The sequence below is a fragment of the Melopsittacus undulatus genome, chromosome 2 (assembly GCF_012275295.1).
Source record: "Melopsittacus undulatus isolate bMelUnd1 chromosome 2, bMelUnd1.mat.Z, whole genome shotgun sequence".
NCBI lineage: Eukaryota > Metazoa > Chordata > Aves > Psittaciformes > Psittaculidae > Melopsittacus > Melopsittacus undulatus.
The window spans coordinates 10,306,951-10,323,976 of NC_047528.1; the positions used below are offsets into that span (position 1 = coordinate 10,306,951).

General features: G+C 43.2%; 1 protein-coding gene across 1 annotated transcript in view; it reads left to right on the forward strand.

Annotated features, from left to right (window-relative positions):
• The window catches only part of PANX1 (pannexin 1), a 29,012-nt gene extending 13,737 nt beyond the window's left edge, over positions 1–15,275 (forward strand). Inside the window, 5 exon segments of the mRNA XM_013129229.3 lie at positions 9,087–9,310; positions 10,346–10,419; positions 10,422–10,768; positions 10,770–11,016; positions 13,034–15,275. Of these exon segments, the coding sequence (XP_012984683.2) occupies positions 9,087–9,310; positions 10,346–10,419; positions 10,422–10,768; positions 10,770–11,016; positions 13,034–13,119 (978 nt within the window). The 3' untranslated portion in view covers positions 13,120–15,275.
• Positions 15,276–17,026: the final 1,751 nt, after the last annotated feature.

Sequence of the window (17,026 nt, forward strand, 5' to 3'; positions counted from 1 at the left end):
GGTATCTGAAGGTGTTTGGCTGTTGCTCGCCTGCAGGGCCAGCAGCAGCCTGCTGTACTGCTGGGAGGCTGCCATGGGGCTGGTAACCCCTGCAGGAAGGCAGGACTGACGTTGTCTCCCCAGCCTTGCACTGTAAGAGATGCACAATAAAGGATGCAGGTTTCAGCAGAGCACATTTGTGGGAGCACAGTGATGTTGGTGGGAAAGGGAACCTTCCTAAGCTTGGGTGAGAGGAGGCTTGGCTCTGTAGTGCAAGGGCAGGGATGCACATGCAGGGACAGGGGGATAATTAGGCCCAGTTTTAATTAAGACAGCACCTAAAGCTTCTTTTTCTGTTTTCTGGGCAGCAGTGCAAAGCATCTCAGGTTCTTTCCAATACTCTGACTCATTTACCATCTCACTGCATCGGCATGCTGGAAGGCTCCATAAAAAAACACTTACAGAAGCATTATATTACAGTCTGGGGGGAATGAGGTTGTAGACCCCAATTTCTGATTGAAATGGATGGATTTCCTTCTGGCACACTCTCTGTGCTGTCAGAATTGCTGTCATAGGTTTGTGTCCTAGGACAGTACTACTGTATAATAGAGAGAGAAAGTAGGACCCTGTGCTCTTTGGTGAAGAAGCCAACTTGCAGCAACTTGCCCTGCTTTTGTTCTAGGCTTCTGGTTGCTTTGAAGGGTTATCAAACCAGGCTGCATTACAGAAAACTTGAAACCTTCCCATTTCGTTCCTGTTTCAGAGTACAGCTTTGCAGTAAAATGTATGCTTCAGTTTCGGGCAATCCCTGAAGCTTGGGCACCTTTACCTGCTGTCCCTTCTGCTCTGGGAGATCACTCACAGCACTTGAATTTATCAGTTTGGAAGCTTGTTTTGGAGCGGAGAGGAGGAGCATACAACTCTCTGGCTTACCTGACTCTAGCGCATTCCTGGAGGGTGCCCAGGGCCTCTCTCCTTGGAGAACAGGAGGGCTGAGATTTCCAGTGATCCTGGAATAACTTCACACTGGATCATCCTTAGCAGGAAGCAAAAGGAGTTGGGTACTCAATTGCCAAGTACACAATTGCTGAAACAAACAAGACTGTTTCCTAATAGAAGCAGGCTGTCTACATGTAAGTAAGTGGAAAGAAGACTATGGCGTGTCCTTGTCTATATTCTTAGTTTAATGCCAAGGTTTCCTCCTCTTCATCAGTGAAGAAGCTGATATATAATCATTTCTTCTGGGGTTTTCCATTAAGGCTTAATTCCCTCAAGAAGTTTCTTGTGTGTATCTGAAGTGTCAGAACAGAGATAGTGATTTCTGAAAATGGGTGGTGAAGAGGGGCAGACAGCAGTGATGTGGCTGGAAGAGCCATGTGGTGTTCGCTCCTTCTGTGCACATCATTTGCTTGTTGTCTCTAAAGATGAGTGCTCCACCTGGCAGCTTGCTTTGGTAAAACTTAGCCCAATCATCAGATGAAGTGAAACAAGCTTTTGTCCATCATGAGATGGCCATCCCAGTCCTTGCGGTCTAATAGAGGAGGAGACTGCACTGTGCCACCTTTTTAATCCATACATAGCGCACAGAGAAGTTTATACAAACACAAGCAGAAGAGCAGTGAGCATCATCTGCTGGCTCTTGATAGCTACCAAACACGACAGCAACCAAGCAAGCTGAGGGGTAGCTGGGCATTGAGTGATGGCCTCTAGCCCTGAAATCTGGGTTGCTAGGGTGGAGCTGCCTCTGATCAAGAGATTTCTAGGGATTTTAAGTCCTCTATTTTCTAGAGTATCAAGGAGGAAGATAAAGGTAAGAAAGGTAAAGGGAGCAGATGGTTCTTCAGAAGAAGGGGGATTCATACCAGTGTGAAACGCAGGTAAATGGTCCATCTGACTGACACAAAGAAGAAAGAAGAGGTCTTTGCACATGGCCCAGCCAGGAGAGGTCACTTGTCTGGCTCAGACCTTTGTAAAAGTGCAGGGCAAGTGCTGCAGGACCTGTTCAAAGCATTGCATACAAAGAGTGGGTCTGAAGTCTTTGTATGCATGAAGTGAAACTTACCTTGTTGACAATAGCCACTGTTTGTAACAGAAGGAAGATTTAGCATGTGGGTTGTTCTTTGAATTGCTTGTCTGTAAATGCACCAACCCCTGCCTTGCTCATGAGGTTCTCCATTATGTAGATGGTGTGGCTATAATTGTAATTGTTATCTGGTTCTTGTTACTCACTGTTTGTGATTTAAACAACTTAGTTTGCTGAGGATTCCTCATGTTTCACTTAGCCCATCCTGGAGGGATTAGGGGCTGGCAGATCAGGAAAACCTGAATGCAGATGCATTTGTAAACTGTTTCTTAGAGTGTAGCATTAGAGCTACTTCAGTCACGTTAGTCCTACTAATTGAAATTTGAGAAATACAGCTTTTAAGCTGCATCAAAACAGAGAATAAGTAACAGGTGGGGTAAAAATGGTCATGTGTGGTTTGAGATCCACTTGAGATTCTGATTGTATCTCAACCAGAATGATGAGTCATTTATAGCTCATGTTTCTGCCCTGAACACCAATGAAGCATCTCCCATTGACTCAAACAGGAATGAGGTCATATCCAGAGGGAGCTTAATTACTTTGCTTCTGAAAACATGTCATTGCTGACATTAGCCTGTTTGGGGGCTGGTGTCTTTGCTTAGGCTCTTTCTGGTGGCAAGTAGGAATGTGAAAGTGAAGGAGCAGGCACCTCACCAGGATCTTGTATTTTAATGAGGAATATTTCCATCTGAAGCGAGTGGAAACAGTTCAGTGCTTCCTTCTTTGTGAGTACTGCATGCCAGGGCATTTTCTCAAGGCTGTCATTCAGACCTGTGCAGCTTAACAGCTTTGTGCTGTTGGACTTCAAGTTGCTGTTTCACCACTATTAGGTATGGTAGAAATCAGAATGCTTGCAGACACTTTCGTAGTATTTGCCCAGGGAAAATAAGGACTGAAGGTTAAAAAACTGTTATTTTCTAAATGCCACTAAAGTGTTTCTCATCTATCAGCCACCTTATCCAGACCCTGGCAAGCTTCCTGTAGATTAGGTCCTTGAAAATGCCTTTTGCCTCACACCGCTCTTAGTAGATATCTGTCCTTTGGGTGCTAAAAGCATATTTGAGCTTGTAAATAAGTTTTTTACATGCCCTCTTAATTTGCTGTGTATTTACTGTATCTTAGCACAGTTGAAGCTGGGGATGTTACATATAGACTGTTTTGTGGTTTATTCTTAGTTTTCCTTTCACCTTCAAGAAAGTGTGATGCTAATGCACCCGTAAAAGATAGCTTCATGATTCTACTGTCTTACGTGCTTATGCAAACAGATTACTCAAACCCTTCTTGTATACACATGCATATGTTCTGGTTGAACAGTTAGCTGATTTCTAACAAATTAAATGGACTGAGGTCTTTAGAGCTTATTTCTCTGGCTTCCCAATAAAAGGTGAAAAAAATCATGTCATGGGAATATTAGAAATTCACTTGTAATATTTGTAATGTTACCATTGTATGTGCCTTTATCTGTGAAAGGCTGTGAGTGGGTGCTGAAATGTAGTGAAGATGGTTTGTGTCTTTCTGAATATCTGAATATAGATAATTCTGGGAAGACAGAGTTGTTTGGGAAAATAGACATTGAGTTTGTGTAGATTATCTTCATGAGAGGAGCTGATGCAGGTGCTTGGATAAATGGTCATGACTTTAGAAGAGTTCAGTGTGTTAAATAGATAAGAGATTCCTAGGGTTCAGACTGCAGGTTATTTTTCTTCTTCATTCATCGTATTTGTTGATTTAGATTTGCTCAACCTGTTTGTGGTCAGTGATGTGAGGACACCAGCACACATCCATAAAGTGTAAGCGTTTGATGTGCATAAATTATTTGCTTTGATGATAACTTTTATAGCTGCTTTTGCAAGCTCAGAAAAACATGACTGGAAACAATGTGCTGTGCTGAGATGGGGGATCAGGGCTCTGCATCATAACACTACCAGAGATCCTATTTCCTAAGCCCTCACTGTCCAGAAAGATCATGCTTTCTCTATTGCAGGGCTTGGTGGAGTGTTGTGGCACAGGCTACCCAACAGCCAGCATCAGATCTAGTCCTCTTTTTTGTCTTTGATTGCCCTGTGGGATGTGTTCCTCTCAGAGTACAGCTATGAGATAGAGAGGCACTAATTCTGCAGCTCCTGTTCCCATTTCTGGTTGAAAAGCAGTGACTCTGAGCACAAAATCTTTAGCCTGGAGGGAGGAATCCTTCTCTGCATAGATTTCTGCTCAGATAAGGCTTGAATTTCAGTGCCTCACCAGTAAACTGGTTTAACACAGGATTCAGGGGGGTTCTGGTGTTATCAGATGTATCTCGCTGAGGTATGAGATACTCTTGGCTTTCAGGAGGAGCCAGGGGTATAGCCTGTAATGCATGCAGAGCTCAAAGGTGTGTCAAGTGAAATGAACTGCAGCAGTGTAGAATGAGGGGCAGTTGATTTCTTGGCTTCCTATTGCTCTGCTTCCTCGGGAGCTTGCTGTCCCATGCAGTGTGCCATCACACAAAGGGACAAGCCAGATCAGGTGAACCTGTTCCCATCATCTTTAGCTTTAAGGAGCTCAAGCAGTTCTTAGCAGGAAACATACAGGGGACTCTATTTTGAGTCCCTGGTGCATGTGCTACTTGTTTTGTCTGCCTCATGCTGAATATTAATCACGCAGTGCCCATGCCTACTGCCTTCCAGGAACTTGGATTAGCCTAGCTGAAACTCTGCTGCTCTGTGTTCGAGTGCCAAATTCAATGGGCTTTTGTCTGTCCCCTTTCTCCTTGCAGCTGGGAGGAAAGGAAGACTCAGGCCAGGTTGGAGCACAGTGTTGTAGCCCTCAATGCGCTTTCACTAATGAAGTTCCAAAAGGAGGATTTTGAGCCATAGGATATTGTATGTAATCTAACGTGCTTGTTCTAATCTCATTCAGAGATCTTTCCTCAGTTTGCACAGTCTCATACTGTCTTACATCCAACATTGTGAGCTTGCCGTTGAAAAGGAACTTGATAACTGGATAGTAAAGGAAAAACTGAGTTTTAGTTCTGGGCAAACATCTTTCTATGGCGTGTGTTTGACCATACAGTTCTTGAGGTTGGTGACACTTCCCATTTAACTTAAATACTACAAACTATCCAAAAGCTGAAGTAGCATTTCCCTCCTTGTATATTTGGTGCCTTGGATGTAAATGCATAAACCATAACAGACATATGGCACATGCTCATCTGTGTATGAATATCAGAGAGTCCTCTTCCTAAAAGTGGAAGTCATTATGCGTAGTCAGATGAGTTGGATAATCCAGATCTGTTGGTCTGAAGCCTAGGACTCTGCATTTTCACCTCTGCCACTGGTCCAAGGCCTTAAATTTTAATGGCTCAAAGCAATTTGCTAGTGATCTAAGCCTGCTGTTAACAAATAGAAACAGGCATATCTTTCATTTTTAAACCAGCCAGAATCCGATAAGGATGTAGTCATACAGCAAGTGCTGTGGAAGGGCTAACAAACACGGGCTTTTGTTTCCAGACAAAATGAGCTGGTCTGATAGTCACGCTGCTGCTCTGGTTTTGAGACCATTCAGAAAAGAGCTGCATAGTGTTTTCTCATGCTGCCATAAGCTACAGCTGTGAGAATGATGAGAGCCCAGTAAACATGTGGCAAATCTGCCTTTGTCCTAGTGGTGTGATGCTACTATGAGAAGAGGCAGTGGTGAAGGAGTTGGTGAGAGGAGGAAGGGCAAGGGAAGAAGGCATTACACACAACAGTCTGTAATGAGGCAGACACTGGGGGGCATTGGAGGTGGTCTAGGCCAGAGCAATGGGGCTGATGCCAGTGACTACACAAGTGCAGTATGTGCCCACAGGGCTTTTTTCTAGGTATAAAGGAAGAGGTAGGGACTGGGACAATGGAGGTTTAGGGCTGTGACTTCAGTGTGGCAACTGTCTAGTCTCTTGCTGCACATATTGAAGGCCTCAGGGTAAAGAGATCATAAGGATTAATCAGATACTGCTGGTTGCTTTTCCAGTTTTGGGGGTCAGAAAGGGAATTCATAAATCCCTTGATGCCCGTAAAATTCCAATAGAGGGAGCATTAAATCCAAGCGTTATAAAGCAACATAAGAAGCTTTGGTCACTCCTTACTAAATCAGATGTTTCTTTATTTATTCTTTCCCCAGCTGGCACCTGGTGCTAAAAGGTGTGGGACACAGGCATAAGTAAAGACAAACAGGCTTTGCAGCAATCTTATACAAGCTGGTATTTGTTAAGGGTATGGAAGAGGTGTTCCAGCAGCTTAGAGAAGCTTAAATAAGTTTGTGTTTGTAGATGGATTATTTCTATTTCTACTTATACATAATACAGAATTTAGAGGACTGAAAGAGCTTGGACATGAAACCATAAAGCTTTGGGTTAGACCAAGGGCTTAGACCTGTGAGACCTAGTGGCCAGGTTGGATGAAGCCTTGGGTGACATGGTTTAGTGTGAGATGTCCCTGCCCATGGCAGGGGGGTTGGAACTGGAATGATCTTAAGGTCCTTTCCAACCCTAACTATTCTATGATTATCCACCATATGCCCTTCCATATGAGGGGCAGAATCTTGAGCTGTTTGTTGGGTTTGAGTTGACAAGATGCCTACAAAAACAAATTCAACATGCCAGAGCTTCACATCTCATTTGGGAAGGATAGACCTGGGAAAAAAGCAGATGATCTGAGCTTATCTGCTGTGTGCAAAGAGGGAAGAGGGGCATTAGTGAGGGCAGAGCTCTGGAGGGAAGAAATTCCCAGTGGTGACCACAGATAATCTGTTTGCGAGCATGGTTTAGTGGTGCAGGTGATTAGTAATGGGTTCAGTGGGAATGCTGGGCAGAGCAGCAGTCCCCTGCAATTCCAGATGTCAGAAGGAATCCCCTGAGTCCCTCTGGCATGTGAGGTGAGAGGGGATAGACCACAGCCTATGATACAGCAGTACAGGATTCATGCTTGGTCCTTGCTGGAATAGCTACCTCTAGTGGGACGTACGGTATAATTACAGTCAACTCTGATTGAAACAACCTTGTTAGTGCGTTACCCCATCCCTGCAGGGTTGGTCTGTTCCAGTTTTAGAGGTGAGCCTTTGTTGAAGTGTTCTTTCTCAAGGGCTTACCTAGAGACTGAAGTAGCAGTTTTGTTCCAAGTTCAGTTATGTTGCTACTGAGCAGAAACAGTTAAAGTACAAATTTATAGGGGTTTGCAGGGAAAGCTGACCTTTAAATACAGCATCCTCCGTTTTCTGTGGCTATTTTGAGCTTTTCATGGCTTTGTCTTACTGTGTGTCACGAATTTCCTATCTGACTCCTATGGAGAGAGCGTGCATATCCGGAATGATGGCTCATAGTATAAATACAGTCGCTGATGCAGTACCTTTAAGAAGTCAGGTTTTATTTAGGTGCTGATACGTCCTTATGCATTCCTAGTATTAACAGTAACATAGGATTTTGCTTTAATGGTAGATGATATTAAAAATAGCTTTCCTTGATGACATCAATAATATAAAATATTCAATAACATCAATATTATATGTATAATCTATATATATGATGTTCAATATCATCAAATTATTTTACGAATACAGAACTTTCAAGTTACCTATTAATATGAGGTCCAAATTCTCATCTTGTTAAATACTTACATATGTAAGTGGGGCTGCTCCACTTCAGTCCCAGTTTCCTCTAGAATTCTCCACTGGCTTTTCCAATGTGCATGCATGCATGGCTGTAACACTTAAGATGCCTTAAATCTGTCTTAAGTTTTGTTCACCATAACTGATTTAAAACTCCTTAGGAACTGATGCTGGATTTGAGGTAAATCTGCTTACCGAGAGTTGAATTAGAGTAAATTAGAGATTAGCCAAGTTTGCAGTATAGTTTAAGTAGCTGCTTGTCTAACTAAACCTTACATCATGTCTCTGAAAGGGTAATGTTATGTATGAATGTACTCCTCAAATATAACACCACAGCAGATAGAAATAAAACACCATCTAACCAGCAGCTGGAGGGAATTAGAGATTAAATCTCATGGTGAAAAGCTCCTACTTGTTGATGACTAGAAGAAAGATGGAAAGACTTCCAAGTTGTCTTTTATACCTGCTTCAAGCCCTTCCCTAAGTGACGGGGACTGTGTAAGGGCTGACTTCCCAGTACTGCATTAGCAAGCAGACCATTCTGATGTTGTGTGTTTGTTTACACTTCAGAGTTACCTAGAAATATTTAAACACCCTTAAATATTGCAACAGCATTTGCATCCATTAAAGTCACTGTCTGTCATGCGCTCTGAACAAACATAGAATCATAGAATAGTTAAGGTTGGAAAGGACCTTAAGATCATCCAGTTCCAACCCCCCTGCCATGGGCAGGGACACCTCACACTAAATACTATCACTCAAGGCTTCATCCAACCTGGCCTTGAACACTGCCAGGGATGGAGCATTCACAGCTTCCCTGGGCAAACCCATTCCAGTGCCTCACCACTGAACAGTAAAGGATTTCTTCCTTATAAAATCTGTGTTTGCAGGCAGATGCAGCACTATAAATGGCCTGTTCATTAACCTGCTGGCAACTAATGGAGAGCAGGAGAGATGCTGCTGGTGTCTGGAGCATTTTAATTGCTATGAACGGTGGTGACGTGCCTGGGGGGCAGAGTTTGTGTGACACTGTCCTCTTCTTCCTGTCAGCCTCTCTGACAGCTGCCTTTGCTATTTGTTGCTCCTTCGGTTAATGCTGCCTCTCAATTTCAGGCTCCATCAGTGCAGTTCTGAACATACAATGAAAATGTTATCAGGACCATGGTAACTTTATTCTGCCTTTTTCAGTTTTCAGCAAAAGCTCTAAGCAGCAGCAGGTTACCGGAGGTCTCTGAAAAGAGATTTTGCTTCCCTGCATATCCCAAATAACCACAAATGTGGGTTTTAATAAAAACATTTAAATAAAATTATAGGGAATTCAATAGACTTACAGGGAATGATGGTGATTGGCAGACTTCTTTTACATCCAGATTGATCCTAATCTGATGTCTTTTCCTCCCTTCAGTTCTTCCCATACATCCTTCTGCTCGTCGCTATCCTGCTGTATCTCCCATGTTTGTTCTGGCGCTTCACAGCAGCACCTCACCTTTCTTCAGACCTCAAATTCATTATGGAAGAACTTGACAAAGCCTATAACAGGGCAATCAAAGCTGCTAACAGCATCCACAGCGGAGACCCCAGGGAGCCCGCTGACTTGGTTCCAGCTGTTAATGAGAACTTAACACAGAGGTAAGGTGCTGGGGCTTGGCTTTCTTTGCTCTTTTCCTTAAGCTTTTAACAGATGAGAAACTTGTTCTTGCTTAGAAATTTTATTGCGAAGGTTTGAATAGTGACCTGACACCCTTTTAATCTTGGTTACAAAAAGAAGACATCTGAAATCACTGTTTTCTTTGAGCTGGAACTTGCAGCTTTCTGTTTTAGAATACAGTATTTGAGGAGCTCTTCAGATCATGTCCTGGTTTCTTCAGCTGTAGTAAGTGTTAATCGGTTTTACCCACCACAGCAGAAGAAAATGGGGATGGCTGCAGTCCTCAGTTCTCAGTGATCCTGACAGTTGCTTGCATGCTGTGAGCAAAACCTCTTATTATCATCTCCTGTCCTTTCTGATCTAGGTCTGCAGGGCTTCAAAATGGTATAAAGCTCCAACACCAAACCCAACAAAAGCAAACCCCCCCTCTCTGATCAGACTGGTGCGCAGTTCTAAGCAGGTTCAGTTGCTGCTTCGTCCTAGGTCAGGGTACCCATTTCTCTTTGGATGTGCAAAGCAGTACAAAGCAGAGGCACAACCAGTGCAATGGGGTCTTGGGCCTGCTCTTTAATATGTGGAGTTATGTCGTGACAATTAATAAGCCTTCCGTCATGCTATTATCAAACAAGTGCTTGGGAATTCTGCTTTGTCTCATGGCTTTGCTTTGATACCTCTTTTGTATTGGTAAGAGCAAAAATCTATTTTTTTTTTGCTTCAAAGCAGTATTTTTTCCCTTTTTTCAGTGTTTGAGCTCTTTTGTCTCTTAATTGCCCTTTCTTTGAGTGTTGTTTTTCTGTATTAGAATGCTACTTTTCTGTAGTTAGTGTCACTTATCTGCTCTTCTGTTGTTTTTCTATTGACTTCAGTAAAAGTACCCGTAATGTACCCCAGTAAGGGGTATTCCAGTCATGTGTCTGTTTCAGAGTACCAGGTTTCTTGGAAATTTGAGGTAGGTGAATGCTGCAGCATCTGATCTGTGTGATTTGGGTTTTTTTTTTTCTTCCTCTTTCTTTCAGTTTGTGGGAAATATCCGAAAGCCACTTTAAATACCCGATTGTGAGGCAGTACCTGAAAACAAAGAAGAATTCAAATGCTTAATAGTTAAATACATTATCTGCCGTTTACTCACACTAGTAATTATCATCGTTGCGTGCCTCTATCTGAGCTATTACATTAGTCTGTCCTCTTTGAGTGATGAGTTCCTCTGCACCATCAAAACCGGCATCTTAAAGAATGACACATCTGTTCCAGAAGTGATTCAGTGCAAGCTTATTACTGTTGGTGTCTTCAAGGTACTCAGCTATATTAACCTGATAATCTACCTTCTAGTGATGCCACTGGTAGTGTATGCAATGTTTGTTCCATGGAGGTGGAATTCAGGCATTCTCAAAGTGTATGAAATCCTGCCAACTTTCGATGTTCTGAAGCTGAAGTCAAAGTGTTTTCGATGACTTAAGCCTTTACCTCCTCTTTCTCGAGGAGAACGTGAGCGAACTTAAATCATTCAAATGCCTCAAAGTGCTGGAGAACATTGCAGTTTCTGAGAAGTTTGATGTCATGCAACTTTTGGTAAACCTCGGCACTATTAAGACAGATACCATAGATGGGAAGCCAGGGACAGCCGTGTTGGAGAAGCCTGAAGAAACAGCTCCGGAAGAGCTGGGAAAAAATGCAACAGAGCTACAAGGTAAGGTGCCCTGCTGTTCCTTCAAAAAGAAAAACCAAGGAAAGAAACGCCACAAAAACCACCACATACAAACCTGCTGGATAAGGAATCCAGTAAAGCAAGTATTCAGTCATGCAAAACAAAGCAGTTTTCATCTAGATGGGTATTCCTACCAAAACCATTTTAATATATATTGTGAGAAAATGGACCTGCTTAGACCTTGCTGTATTGTCTGCACTATAACTGCTACAACTTCATGCATGTGCCAGAAGACTGGGGTGTTGCAGGTCAGTGGCACAGGCTAGATGCTGAAGTGTCTGTTAGGTTGGTGGTCCTTGCTGCAACCTCTCCTCTAGCAGTAAAAGGTTTCAGCTGTCTGCACTTGAACTCCTTGAGATCACCTGCAGAGTAGAAAACCTCTACATTGGTCACAGTAGGTTGCACTTGAAGGAGCTCCAGTGGTAAATCTGGTAGTTTCAGGACATTTGTTTTTCAGAGATCAGCTCAGAAGAGCAGTAGCTGCTGCTTCTGCTTTTCATTCAGGCTTTGGCAGAAATCTCAGCTGGCTGTAAAAGAAGGCTGATGCACAGAAACACCGCTGAGGGAGGAACAGAAAGCAGCAAAGGAAAGGAAGTGGGACTGTGGCCAATGAACATGCTCCTGTTCCTTCTTACAAAGATTGACTGTGAACGGGATTTTGCCCCAATGGTCTGAGTCAGTCTGGGTTGGTGTTCTCTGAATATTCCCACCAGTTCCCAGACGTGATCGGCTCTGAGCAATCTCTATGTGAGATGTAGACTTAGATACCCTGCTAAAAATGTGGCATACCTTATATGTGATTCCAGTTCCCTCCTCAAGTGCAGAATTAGAGAAGAGAAGCCAAATATCCAGGGAGAGGCGTAAAGGGATGGTAGAGCCTTCTTCCCATTTGATGTGAGCATGGGTGCTGTTGTGGCTGTCCCCACAGAGGCAGCAGGATACCGGTGCTACATCCCCTGAATGAAGCAGCTTTGACACTGTGGGCTGCCTCTTCACAACATCTGTCACTCACTGAAGATCATAGAACCATAGACTCATAGAACAGTTAGGGTCGGAAAGGACCTTAAGATCATCCAGTTCCAGCTGCCCTGCCATGGGCAGGGACACCTCACACTAAACCGTGCCACCCAAAAGATACTTTAGAACATCCAGCAGCTGACCTGAGTAGGTGAGCAGAGTGCTGAAGGCAAGTTAAGGAGCTGCTTCAAAGACTGCCTTTCTCTTCAGAAAGCTATGCCTTGTGCTTTATAAAAGGAAGCAGCAGCAGCTCCCAGAGGGCTACTGTTCCTCCGTACTTTGCAGCTCCGTACAAGCAGCTCTGGTAGGCGTTTGGAGAAGGCAATTTATAAAACAGGGGAATTCAGGGCAAGCTAACAGAATTGTTTTCAAGCCAGAGGAAGCACTTCTGGCAACAGGCTTTAATACAGCAATTTGGAGAAACTGGCAGAAAGTGGTTTTCATTCTGAATATGACCCTTTTTGAAATGGCAGATGGGTGGGTTTTGGTAGGAGGTTTTTAAGAGCTTGAAGTAGACATCTCTGCTCCAGGAGCTGAAAAAGCTCATAGAAAATCTGACTCACTTTTACCTGAAAGCAGAACTTTTGGGGCTGTTTTCATCTCACAAAAAACACTTCAGGAACTTGTTTTCCTTCAGAGCAGGACAAACTTGTATTTGAAGCGATTCTAAAATGCATTGCAGAAAGAAGCTGCTATTTCATGACCAGCTCCAGCTGGTGCAACCCTCTCTTCCTGCCTGGGTACAGCTGCAGACTTCATCACCTATCAGCACACCTTTGCTTGTGGCTCATTGTCTTTTCTTCTGTCATGAACAGCATCAGCGTGGTTTAATTAGTATCCATGTTAACAAACCAGTGCTCTGCAGCTCCAGCGCAGTACAGGACAGCTCGCGACACTGTCCTGGTGATAGTTCCTTTGTAAATGAGGATATGTTGCATGGTTTGATGGCCCTTCCTCTTCTAAAGGTTCACTTTCTCTCTAGTTTTGACAGACCATGATGCAAGCGCAAACTCCAGTCCCAGAGAAGGTAAAAAGCTTCGCCAAAGACTCTTAGACTCTTCATGCTGATGCTTCCCCCGCCGCAGCAGGCAGGAGCATCGTGCTGCAGGGGGGCTTCTCCTCCACCTCCGCTGTGCTGAACACAAGGTGCTGCTCTTTGGATGCAGCCTTCTCCATGGCCTCGCAGTTCTGCAGAGGCCAAACTGGTTTACAGACTGCTTGTGTAATAATCAGCAATCACATACCTGAAAAAGCATGGTGTGGACTTTCACTGCTTATTGAAAGAAACCAACCACGAAACACGCAAGGAGCAACAAGAACAAGAGATGTCTATCTTGAGAAACAAGTGACATGCATTGAATGCAATCAAAGCTGGCAGCAGGAAAGAGCTAGCACTATATTGTAAGGGAAGAGGGAAACATAACCCTGTAGGTAACAACATTAGATGGCCACTTTGTCTTCTGAAGTGTTGCTCTGCTGGGAGCAGCCATCTCAGTTCTGGTGTGTAAGTGAAGCATCTTGGGGCTCTCTGCCCTGGAAAATGGGTTTCTTTCTTGGTTTTTAATGACTATGGTTAACTGGTACCAGGTGGTGGCTGGCCTCTGATACTGGTTCTGTCCTCACAGGAGACATAGACATAGCTCAGTTCAATCAGATGTCTTGGTTAGCTCAAGTAATGCGTGGGACTAATTACTTGGCTCTGATAGGAAAGAAACTACAAGCAGGCTTAGTATAAGGGGGCACTGTAAATGTTGGTGATTTTGAATTCTTTATGGATTCATAAATTAATGATGTCTTAACACTTTAATTTTCACAAAATGTAATGATACTTCAGCTAAATATTTAATTTCTATTTCTCAATTATTTTGGCCTTAGTGGCTAAAAAAATCCACCTTGGAGTTTACACTGAAGATCATTGAAGTTGGTTCCATTTTGTGATGGTTTGCACAAGTTTTGTAGCATTTCCATGTGGTTTTAGTATCAATTGCAATATTAGTTGTGCTGTTCTCCAAACCCCACTCAAGAAGACAGTCATTTGTATTACAGTGGCACCCGAGTGCCTCAGCAGAGCCAAAATGAGGTAGATGTAAATATGACAAAAGGTTGTTCTCCCCACATATCCTGTGACTTGATTTTAGTTAAGATGCTGAAGTGGATTGGAACCGACAATAGAAAGGGAAGCACTGGAAAACTCTCCTGGTTTGCTGTTGGACAGTTTTGGGAGAGCAGCATTCAGTTTTAATGTCTTCCCCCTGCCCAGGATCTCTACCTTCAATGAACATTAAAATGAGCTTTGTCTTGAATTTTGGGTACAAAGGTGGGGATGTGGGTTCTGTATTGTCCATGTAATGTTTCACCTGCCACCTCTTCAGAGCTGTCTTTTTAGACACAGTAGCACCTCTTTTATAGCTAGGTAGGAGTTCCATTTTCTGGTTCATCTGTGTCACCCGCTGTTGTGTTCTCAACTGTCAACATCCTCCATAGGGCTGAGGATGAGGGGGAAAAGAAGTAATTGGTGCTACTGTCTCTGCACAGGAGTGTTTATATGCTGCAGTAGACTTCAAAGAGGTAGTGTACCTACTTGGATTTGGCAGCCACTGTTAAAATGGATCCCAAAGTGCTGTCATACCATAGTTTCAGTGAGTATTACAAGAACTCTTCAGTTATTATATGGCTTTCAGCTAAGACAAGCCTTACTTAAAAGAGAGCCTTAAAAGCCATAGTATTATGCTACGTCTGCATAGGACAGTAGCAGAGCTGCAGTCTTGATGTCTGTTGCATTACCAGCAAGAAACAGGGCTTGTGTTGGACACTGGTGGTCCAAAGGGCTCAATTTTACTGCCATACTTCTCACATCAAAGCTTCAACCCCTCTGACCTTTACCAGGACGTTTCTGCCTGGCTGTGTTGTGATGCTGATGATCCTGTATATGTGGGTAATGCAGATGCATGTTGTGCACTGTGTGTTTTGAACAAGGAGTGATAGTGCAATACTAGGGGTTTGTGATGTGGCTGTGTTAGAAGGGTTTGATGTAAGTAGAGTTCTCAGTCTCTAAACCTCGAAATTCCTGAAGGCAACACGTTCATCTTTCCTGTTGGATATGAACCTAACTTTTTACTAATTCCCCTTTTGTATTTAAAGCTATGACTTGCTGCAGTGAATCTCTTGTTGTCTTGTAAAGTGCTCAATAAAATATGTATCCATTCTTCTTGGTTATTTAAATAAAGTCAATTTTGTGAACTACAGCAGCATGACTGAAGGTTCCAAGAACAGTTGCAAGTTGCTATCTGAAAACCCATAGTGCAATACTTGTGGTCTGATGCCAAACCCTGAGCAAGCTTTTTGGACACTTATAATGTTTTCTTTTCATTTTTGCTCTCATAAAATCATCAGAGCACCATGAATTTGTTCAAAATCTATTCAGCCTTTAAAAACTGTTGAGAAAACATCAGCATGTGGTAAACAGACTATCCAGTGTGTCAGTTACTGTCTATAAATAGGCCACAATCTCAGCATGTTTGAGCTTTTCACCTGTGTCTTGATAGTTTAAGATGGGTTTTTGCACCTGCCCAGCTCAGTTCTACTTAGATTTTAGTGACACTGCTCCCAAACTTAGAGCCCCATTTAATGACCCTGCAAGCAAAGGATGTCCTGGCTGCTCTTTGAGAACATGAAGACAGAGATCAGGTCATGAGTGGTTTTCTGAAGGTGGAAGTGTGTCATGTTAAAAGGAGGCTTCCTCAAACCCTTTGTATTTGATCAGCATGTCAGTATCCCAGGGAAGACCCTTGTGTCCGACCAGCTTGTCTGTGTCCCATTGTGGGGACCTTACTGCACAGCCCACTGTAGCACAGGGTGATTCAGCCTGGGGAACTGTGGTGTAGTAGCTTCCATGCATGGAGGCACCAACTGTGTTTCACACTGGAGAGGTTTCCTTAGTGCTACAACTTCTGTTACCCCCCAATTTTCTCTAATTTCCCCTTCCTCCCCAGTGATTTTCCCACAGAGATAGGAAAACTTCCACACTTATGAAATGATTCCTTCCCTGCCTAACTTAGACTGCTCAGGCTTCAAAACCTGAATTGTGTAAATCCTTGTAAGGGATCCAAAGGAACCATATATCACATACTCTAATGATGCTAAAGAGAACTCTGCACTGTGCATAAAAAGCAGACGTCTCCATTGCATAGCTTCTGCTATATAAAATGCACTATCTGCTAAGGTACTGAAGGAAATTAGGAATAGTTTGGACTTTACATTTTTTCTGCACCAAGGCTTGTACTGTAGACTTGCTTTCAAAGGCTCACAGGAGCAGCCTTGTTTCTAGCCTATGGATCAAAGCCGTTACTGTATTTAAAAAGGTAGGTGAAGTGTTTTGTCTTCTTATGGAAGTTCTGCTTTAATGAAGTTTAGACTATCTTCATCTCAGTAAGTGGCTGTCATCACTACACAGGTGTTTTCATGCTGCTGTGACATTGACCCAAGAGCTGGATCAGTACAAACAGGACAAGGGCAGATGAAACAACTCAACAGTAATTACTTCCATTGTCCGTGTTGTGCTTAATGCATCTAGTAAGGCTCTTACTGATGTGCCTGCTGTTCACTCCTGGAATAAGAGCTAAATAGCATGCTAGGAGTACAAAGTAACCCTCTCACACTGACTGTGAAGTGCCTCAAAGAATTAGGCTTTGATTCAGGAGTACTCTTTGTGCTCAAAAGACTTGAAAGAATCTGGGATTTGTGGGGTTTTTATTGGTGGTACCAAGGAGATGAGGAAACAAAGGAGCACAGCTTCCTGCTCAGTACCAAGAAACACTACAGAAGGGGCCTGCCAGATGAACACACCAAAACCACTTCTTGGCTTGTAAAAAGATTGTAAAGAATGATCTGTTGGGAGACCTTATGTAGCATGTTTGGTCAATGGCCCACTCAGGAGACTTCTTGGCTCAGAAGGTGATGGGGTAGGATCACCTAA